This window comes from Penaeus vannamei, chromosome 26 (assembly GCF_042767895.1).
Source record: "Penaeus vannamei isolate JL-2024 chromosome 26, ASM4276789v1, whole genome shotgun sequence".
Classification (NCBI taxonomy): domain Eukaryota; kingdom Metazoa; phylum Arthropoda; class Malacostraca; order Decapoda; family Penaeidae; genus Penaeus; species Penaeus vannamei.
In genome coordinates, this window is record NC_091574.1 from 6,731,656 (window position 1) to 6,741,655 (window position 10,000).

General features: G+C 43.1%; 1 protein-coding gene across 1 annotated transcript in view; it reads left to right on the forward strand.

Moving 5' to 3' along the window:
• LOC138866591 (uncharacterized) overlaps positions 1-1,147 on the forward strand; it is a 16,121-nt gene extending 14,974 nt beyond the window's left edge. Inside the window, exon 3 of the mRNA XM_070139724.1 lies at positions 1-1,147. This exon is cut by the window's left edge and continues 1,359 nt beyond it. Coding sequence (XP_069995825.1) covers positions 1-1,147 — 1,147 coding nt within the window.
• Positions 1,148-10,000: the final 8,853 nt, after the last annotated feature.

The window sequence follows — 10,000 nt, forward strand, 5'->3', positions numbered from 1 at the left end:
GACGAACGACTCCCTTGAAGATAATGCAACTGATAAGCTGACGAATGACTCCCTTGAAGATAATGCAGTTGATAAGCTGACGAACGACTCCCTTGAAAACGCGAAAGATAATGCAGTTGATAAGCTGACGAACGACTCCCTTGAAGATAATGCAGTTGATAAGCTGACGAACGACTCCCTTGAAAACGCGAAAGATAATGCAATTGATAAGCTGACGAACGACTCCCTTGAAGATAATGCAATTGATAAGCTGACGAACGACTCCCTTGAAGATAATGCAATTGATAAGCTGACGAACGACTCCCTTGAAGATAATGCAATTGATAAGCTAACGAATGACACCCTTGAAGGTAATGTAATTGATAAGCTGACGAATGACTCCCTTGAAGATAATGCAATTGATAAGCTGACGAACGACTCCCTTGAAGATAATGCAATTGATAAGCTGACGAATGACTCCCTTGAAGATAATGCAATTGATAAGCTGACGAATGACTCCCTTGAAGATAATGCAATTGATAAGCTAACGAATGACACCCTTGAAGATAATGCAATTGATAAGCTGACGAACGACTCCCTTGAAGATAATGCAACTGATAAGCTGACGAACGACTCCCTTGAAGATAATGCAATTGATAAGCTGACGAATGACACCCTTGAAGATAATGCAACTGATAAGCTGACGAACGACTCCCTTGAAGATAATGCAATTGAGAAGCTGACGAACGACTCCCTTGAAGATAATGCAACTGATAAGCTGACGAACGACTCCCTTGAAGATAATGCAATTGATAAGCTGACGAACGACTCCCTTGAAGATAATGCAATTGAGAAGCTGACGAACGACTCCCTTGAAGATAATGCAACTGATAAGCTGACGAACGACTCCCTTGAAGATAATGCAATTGATAAGCTGACGAATGACTCCCTTGAAGATAATGCAACTGATAAGCTGACGAACGACTCCCTTGAAGATAATGCAATTGATAAGCTGACGAACGACTCCCTTGAAGATAATGCAACTGATAAGCTGACGAACGACACCCTTGAAGATAATGCAACTGATAAGCTGACGAACGACTCCCTTGAAGATAATGCAATTGAGAAGCTGACACTGCAACAGGACCCGGTGTCATGGGGGTCCTAGCGTAAGACACGAGGGTAATTATGCAACTCATGATATGCAACGGGAGATGTCTGTGTCTTTGCATGACCGTTCAGGGGGAAGAACTTTGTCTAGGGAAGTAGATGATAGATACTTCTGGAAAATGGAATTTGTATGATTCATTTCATGTTTTTTTCATGTTGAGATTCTTAAAAACGTTTTTTATCTGCGTATAAAATGCCAGCTTTCAGAGAGGTATATTACTGAGATGAATTTTGTTGAATTGATTAATTCATTTTTTGTTGCCTGTACATGTGATTATCATTCCCTTTGAAACCTACTGAGAAACATCCATATATATATATATATATATATATATATATATATATATATATATATATATATATATATATATATATATATGTATGTATACACACACACACACACACACACACACACACACACACACACACACACACACACACACACACACACACACACACACACACGCACGCACACACACACACACACACACACACACACACACACACACACACACACACACACACACACACACACACACACACACACACACACACACACACACACACACACACACATATATATAGCTGGTATATGTGTGCGTGATATAAAAATACATACATGAAAAATGTATTAATATTTGTAAAAGAGGTCTTATTTACCTTACATCATCCTCGCTATCATCATAAAAATCTTCATAAACTCTCGCCGCCATTTTGAGAAATTCCACCACAAAAAATAACAAACTCTCGCTTCTTTTTAAAATAGACATTCCACCACCTGGACGTCGTCGGAAATTGTCAAAATATTTCAAAAGTGTCGTCAGCGTCGGTCACTTTCATTCGACCGACGCTGGGTCATGTCACTTTCGTCGGCCGTTCGATAAGGGAAGCGAGGTCAAGGAGATTTGTGAAAGAGTAACTATCTTTGTGTCACTTTTGATGAAAAAAAAGGGAAAAAAGGAAAAAAAAGGAAAAAGAAAAAAAGGAAGAAGAAAAAAAAGGAAAAAGAAAGAAATAAAAAGAGGAAAAAATCTTCTCAGAGTTACTTATGTTTATAAATTGCAATTTATTGTGTAGCTATCTGATTTTTTTTCTTTTTTGATCACTTTAGATTCGAGTGAAATTCTAAAAAAAAAGAAAAAAAATCTTTCACATTTTTGTCTTATTTGACCATTTCGTGAATGTTTTATTGTCTTTTAAATCGCCAAGATTCGAGTTAAATTCTTAAAGTTTCTTTCAAATATTTCAGCAATTTTCCTCTACTCTTCGATTTCTCAGCTTCTGTATGTTTCACAAAAAAAACTTCATCAGGGTTTCAGGCTTGTCAGCATCGAAAGCAAGATCTATGAAAAAAAGATAAAGAAAAAGAAAAAGAAAAGAAAAGGAATGAAAAAAAGATAAAAAATATTGATTCACGTCCCTCCCGAAAGCAAGAATTCCCGGTTAAATACTTCGAAGACCCCAAGGGAACCATGAACGATTTTTCTCTTTCAAAGTACTTCGGAAGCGTGCCGGGGGCCAAGAGCGAGTCACTCCCGCCAGGATTTCCTCGTCAGCAATACGCCTCTAACTACTATTTCTAAGTACTATTGCTAAGGACGACTACCTTCTCGCCTCTACCCCAATGGCGGACTTTCTAACCCCGCCCACAACACCGCTACACCGGTCTTTCCACTTTTCCTCCATCTTGCATTGACCAGCCAACCTTCCGAGAAAGTTTGGCTCGAGCATTTCCTGTTATAGGAACGCATATTATAAGATTACAACTGCTTAAACGGACACTAGAATCCAAAGACAGTGATTCCTCCCTTAATTGAGATTACGAGCAGCTATGCAACTGCGGTAAACACAACATCACCATTAAGTTACCATTAACTTAAGCTCTCCCAAGTACAGCCTTGCTAAACCCGGCTTCACAGCACCATTAAGTTGACGAGAGATAACATTCTTTTAATTGCCTCGCTGCGGAAATAAGGCCATCAGCGCCATCGGGGTCTGCAAAGTATCATTAGTGTTTAATGTCTCGTTTCGTGATCCACATGCAACAACTGCTTGTCCCAGCGGAGACACGATGATTATAGTTTTGCTTCAAAGATCCTCCTGTTTTTTTTTCTTTCTTTCTTTCTTTCTTTTTTCTTTTATCAACTTGGATGGTCATTCTGTTCTCGTCTCTACCGTCTTATGATTTTTTTTTCTTGACGCTGCAGAGAATCGCTGTTTCTTATCTTATATCAGCTTCAGATCTTATTTTTCTTCACTTGCTTACGTTATCGCTCTTTTTCGTTATCTTTCTTGTTTTCTCTCTTTCCTTTGTTTATTTGGATGTCTTTCTCTTTTTCTTAATCTCCCTCCTTTTAATTTTCTAGCTACTTTTTCCATTGTTCTATCTCTCTTTTTGTTGTTTCAGTGTGTCTCTCTTTTTCTCTATGTTTGTGCTCCTCACACACACATACATATATTTATGTATATATACATATATATATTTATATGTCCATTTTTAATCAATCCATCTCTCTCTATCTGTTGTTTTACCCATCTGTCTACACGTCTACACATCCGTTCCGTTCATCTCCCTATCCTCCCTCCCCCTTTTCCCTCACTCCACGGCCTCTTAATCTTTCCTAGCGCCCCCCCCCCCCCATCCCACCCCTCTACCCCCCCACGCCGCGGAACAGTAGCCCCTCAAACCACACCGAATTAACGCCAACACAAAACGCTGCGTCGTTCGAGTACACAAAACCCTGTCTAATGAACCGCAAGAATCAGGGATGGAATGTTCTTCAAGGTTATGCACACACACATACACATGCGCACACACACACACGCACGCATGCACACACACACACACATGCGCACACACACACACGCACGCATGCACACACACATACACATGCGCGCACACACACACGCACGCATGCACACACACATACACATGCGCACATACACACACGTACGCATGCACACGCACATACACTTACACACAGACGAACATACATACACACGCACGCACGCATGCACACTTACACTTACACGCACAGACGAACACACACACACAAGGATGCACGCACGCGCATGTACACAAGCACGGACACACATATCCAAATGCAAACACTCTGGTACACACAAATGAAAATAAACATGGCATACCTCCCCTTCCTCTCTCTCTCTCTGTCTATCTATCTCTCTTCCTCTCTATCTATCTATCTCTCTTCCTCTCTCTCTCTCTCTCTCTCTCTCTCTCTCTCTCTCTCTCTCTCTCTCTCTCTCCCTCTCCCTCTCCCTTCTCTCTCTCTCTCTCTCTCTCTCTCTCTCTCTCTCTCTCTCTCTCTCTCCCTCTCCCTCTCCCTCTCCCTCTCCCTCTCCCTCTCCCTCTCCCTCTCTCCCTCTCCCTCTCCCTCTCCCTCTCCCTCTCTATCTCTCTCTCTCTCTTTTCTCCCCCCCCTTCTCTCTCTCTCAATCTATCTATCTATCCATGTCCCTTTCTATCTGTGTGTATGCGTGTGAACAGCATAACAACAGCATAATTCCCCCAGACTTTAATGGAAATGTGTAAATATCGTATTGTGTATTTCGTTCAAACCATCTATAAAAGTCAGATCTTGCTCAATGTGAACTTTCGTTTTTGGAAGTCCCCGAGCAAGCAAAAAAAAAAAAAAAAAAAAAAAAAAAGTTCGTGTAAGATTTTCTCAATTTGACTCTAATTTATGATTATTATTAATGTGATGAGAATTATGATTGTGAGCGGAATGAGACTAGCAATACTAATACCAATACAAACACTGATTGTAAAACATTTACTAGTACTAATTGTCATTATTGTTGTTGTTATTGTTTGCTGTTTATGCTGTGGTTGTTTTTATTATTCTTTATCATTATTTTCATTATGATTATGATTATCATTATCACTATGATTATCAGTATTGCTATTATTAATAATACTACCATTATTATTGTCATCGTTATTATCATTATTACTATTATTACTATGATAATGATTATTGTCACTATTATCAACATTAGTATTATTACTATCATTGTTATCATTATCATTATTATCAGTAGTTATTTTGCGATTCAAGATTTTTATCAAAATACCTGATTTTTTGTAGAAATGACACTCATCTATTATGCAAGATAAGCAAATAAAATAAAAATATAAATAAAATAATAATGATAATAATAGTAATAATAAAAATGATGATAATAATAATGATAATGATAATAATAATAATAATAATAATGATAATAATAATAATGGTAATGATAATAAAACATAAAAAATTAAACACAGACACAAGCAGATTAGTCAAGCAACGTACACAGACGCCACCACTATCCATTTACTATCCGTTCTATCCCCAGAGTGCCTATCCTAGTAGCCCTCTCCCCTCTCATCCCCCCCACCCCCCCCTCAGACCAAGACAGTCTATACAGCTCCACCCAGTAGCCCACTACCTCTACATCCCCTCCTCCCGGTTCACTCCCTACCCCCCTCCTCCCGGTACACTCCCTACCCCCTTTACCTCCCCTCCTCCCGGTCCACCCCCTCCCCTACCCCCCCTCTTCCTGGTACCCCACCCCTTATCTCCCCTCCTCCCGGTCCATCCCCTACCCCGACCTCCCCTCCTCCCAGTCCACCCCCTCCCCCGACCTCCCCTCCTCCCGGTCCACCCACTCCTCTATCTCCCCTCCTCCTGGTACACCCCCTCCTCACGGTACCCCACCCCTTACCTCCCCTCCTCCCGGTCCACCCCCACCCCTATCTCCCCTCCTCCCGGTACAACCCCTCCCCCCCCCCCCGCTTTGGTATTGCCGGTAGCTTCTTGGTAGCCGGGGAGACACCTCGAGGGGGTGGGGGGAGGGGGGGTACGGGTGGATTCCGCGTTAAACCGTGAAATGGACTTTTGTGGCCCGGGCAGGACGGTCGGGGGTTGCCTATTAGGGGATTATTATGAGGATAATGAGGTTGGAGTGGAGTTTCCTCGGTTTATTTATCTATCTGTCTGTCTGTCTGTCTGTCTGTCTATCTATCTCTCTGTCTATCTATCCAACCACACACACACACACACACACACACACACACACACACACACACACACACACACACACACACACACACACACACACACACATATATATATATATATATATATATATATATATATATATATATATATATATATATATATATATATATATATATATACAATTTTTTTTTTTGGGGGGGGGGGGAATTATTATCCTTGATATAATCTATATATTAAAAGAAAAGTTCTTGCATTGTTCATTGTATCGTTAGCATTAAAATTATCATTATTGTGTACTTCGTCTCAATTCCTTAAAATTTTGTTTGTTTCTTAGGTCGAAAGTCTCACCGCCGTGCCCTTGCTGGCTAAACTTAGAGCATTCAACGCATTCTATAAAGTAATCTTATTTTTTCACCTCCGCATAATCTACAACCACCAAACAGATAAAACAAAATGTGTTCTTTATTCGCCTTAATATCACCATAATGTCTCAATCTGCGAAAAATATTCTCAACCAAACTGACCTCATTATTTGTTGGTTGAGGAGAAATCCAGCGCCCACGCGATGGCAACGCCGCTCATTCCCACAGGATATTTAAAGATTCTTATCTGAGAAATTGAGTTCATTAGCGACAGATTAAACGATGCACATACAAATCCACGTGGGGAGAAGATAGAAGATTGGAGAAGAGAAACTGATAAAGATAGGTAGATGGAGAGAGAAGGAGAAGGGGAAAGAGAAGGAGAGAGGGAAAGAGAGAGAGAGAGAGAGAGAGAGAGAGAGAGAGAGAGAGAGAGAGAGAGAGAGAGAGAGAGAGAGAGAGAGAGAGAGAGAGAGAGAGAGAGAGAGAGAAGGAGAAGAGAAAGAGAAAGAGAGAGAGAGAGAGAGAGAGAGAGAGAAGGAGAAGGAAATGGAGAAGGAGAAGAGAGAGAGAGAGAAAGAGAAGGTGAGAGAGAGAATGTGTATGTGGGGTAACATGGAAAAGCATATATCAAGAAGTTTGTATATCTTAATGAATGATGGACTTGATAGCTTGAAATAAAAATGATACACAGTTTTGAAAAGGTAATCGAGAGAAATTGTTATAACAACGATACAAAAATACAAGACAAAATGTTAAGCAGAAAAATGGAGATGACAAAATAGTAACAACTTTATCCTGGAATGATTAAATAAATAAAAATAAGTAAATAAATAAATCAATAAAAAAAATATATAGCCAGCGGCAGATTCGTATTTGGCTGTACGAATGCGTGTGTAGAGGAAGAGGTAATCAAAATTAAGAAGGAGGGAGAAAGAAAGAGAGGAGATAATGGTAAGGACGGAAGGAGGGAGAGCAGAATCTTATATAATAAAAAAGCGAGAGTAGAATTTTGCATAAAAAAGCGTTCATTTAATTCACAAGTTGAAGTGCACACCGCTTGAACTTCTCGATGAACAATCATGAACAATTTAAACGCTCGTATATCATGTTTCTCTCATAAGTATGATCATCATCTCCATGCATCTAATAACATCACATTCCGGGCATGAAAGGAGGAGGAGGAGGAGGAGGAGGAGGAGGGGAGTTGTAAGAAGGAGGAGGGGTGAACTGGGGGTAAGTGGGAGGGGTTAGGAGAAAAAGGGGGGAGGAGGAGGGGGAACTAGGGATAAGAGGAAAGGGGTAGGTAAGAGGGGGAGAGGGGGGAGGAGGAGGAGGAGGAGGAGGGGAGTTGTAGGAAGGAGGAGCGGGGGACTGGGGGTAAGAGGGGAGGGGTTAGGAGTAAAAGGGGGGAGGAGGGGTGTTGTAGGAAGGAGGAGGGGGAACTAGGAATAAGAGGGGGAGGAGGGAGGAATTGGGGGTAGGAGAAAGAGGGGGAGGAGCTGGGGGAACTGGGGGTAAGAAGGAGGGGTTAGGACAACGAGGGGGAGGAGGAGGAGGGGGAACTAGGGGTAAGAGGGGGGATGTAGGAGAAAGAGGAGGAGGAGGAGGGATATAGGAAGGAGGAAGGGGGGATTGGGGGTAAGAGGGGGAGAGAGGAGGAGGGGGGAACTAGGGGTAAGAGGGGGGATGTAGGAGAAAGAGGGGGAGGAGGAGGGATATAGGAAGGAGGAAGGGGGGATTGGGGGTAAGAGGGGGAGGAGGAGGAAGGGGGAACTGGGGGTAAGTAGGGGGGGGAGGGTTAGGAGAAAGAGGGGGGTAATCTGGGTTCCTTACAACCATCTGCCGCGCACGATTCGTTTAGCATGATTGGCAGGTGTGGACAGAAACACAGGTCCTGAGTATGCCTGCATGGCTCTTGATGGCAGCTAATTTGCATGGATGAGTTTTGACATAGTGCTCTCGCTCGCTCTCCATCTTCGCTTAAACATCTGGGGGTTAGGGGATTCGGGTGGGGGAGGGAGGTGGAGGGAGGGGGGTGAGGAGGGAGGAGGAGGGAGGAGGAAGGAGTGGGAGGGAGGGGGAGGGAATAGGAGGGAGGGGGGAAGGGGAGGGAGTGGGAGGGAGGGGGAGGGAATAGGAGGGAGGGGAGGGAGGGAGGAGGGAGTGGGAGGGAGGGGGAGTGAGGAGGAGGCGGAGGGAGTGGGAGGGAGGGGGAAGGAAGGAGGAGGAGGAGTGGTGTATAGTGGCAGGTGGGAGGTTGAAGGGAGAAGTGGCAGGTGGGAAAATATGGATGGAGATGTGCTGGAAGAACTACGTTTCTTCCTTTCCCTTTTTTCTATCTATCCATTTATCTCTTTCTCCGTCTCGCTCTCTCTCTAACCATCTCTCTGTCCCCCTGTATCTCTTCCGTCTTTCTTTTTTATTCGAACCCCTTACCGTCCTTTCTTCTGGCCGTCCGTCAACGCCCGTAGTCCATTATGTGAATCGACCCGTCCCTTTCTCTCGGCCAAGAGGATCTCCCATTAAGACGACTGCAGCACCCCGAGCGTCTCCCAGAAGAGGCATCTGCTCTTTGTGCTTCAACGGGGGAACATGTGGTAATTTCGAGCTCCGAAACACGCTTCGGTCGAGGGTTCGATCGCGGCCTCGTGAGTCCAGTACAAAGTGGGGATATAATACAACTCATTAAAATTATGGTGCATTTTGTCTCTTTTGTTCCTCTATTATAGCACCTACCCCCTTCGCCCGCGTCTTCCGTGCTATAGGGGCACGCGGCGCGGCCCTTGTTAATTATGTTACACGCAAGACACACACTCGAAGCCCGGCTACGAATAGTTTTAGTGCATATTCTTTGGTTTTCGAAATTACTCTGCATGGAAACATAAATCTGTTGATGTTTAAGGAGTGGGCTCACGACGGGAGACTTTAATACGAAGAGTTAAGCACACAAGAGAGAGTCTATATTTCATGCTATTGTTAAGCCCTTGTGACTCGTATATGTAGGGAACGGCTTAATATATTCAAGCCTCCTGGTTCTCCCGTCAGACCTGATAAAGACTTGAAAGGCTCAACTTTTGTGGCGTCGGAATCTTTACACACATCAAACTACAGCATCATGGGCCCCTTGCCGACGATATCAACACAATTAATCCAAGTCTTTAGAGAGGGTTTGAATGCCTAGTCAGCTGCCCAGGATTTTCACATAATATATTCGATTCGGCGTCAGTCCCATGAATTGGAACGTCTTAAATTTCCGAATATCATTGACTGTGGTCGGCGGACAATGAGCCGAGGGGGTAACTATTATAACTATTCTGTTGGAAAATTAACCGGGATTTTATGGCATTTTGGATGAATAGAGGACAAAACCCAGCCACATTGTTTGTAGGATCAGATCCCCAAGAGTCTATAGCCGCCTCTGGACCACACCTTCTACTTATAGACCTCGTGCAGTGTTGC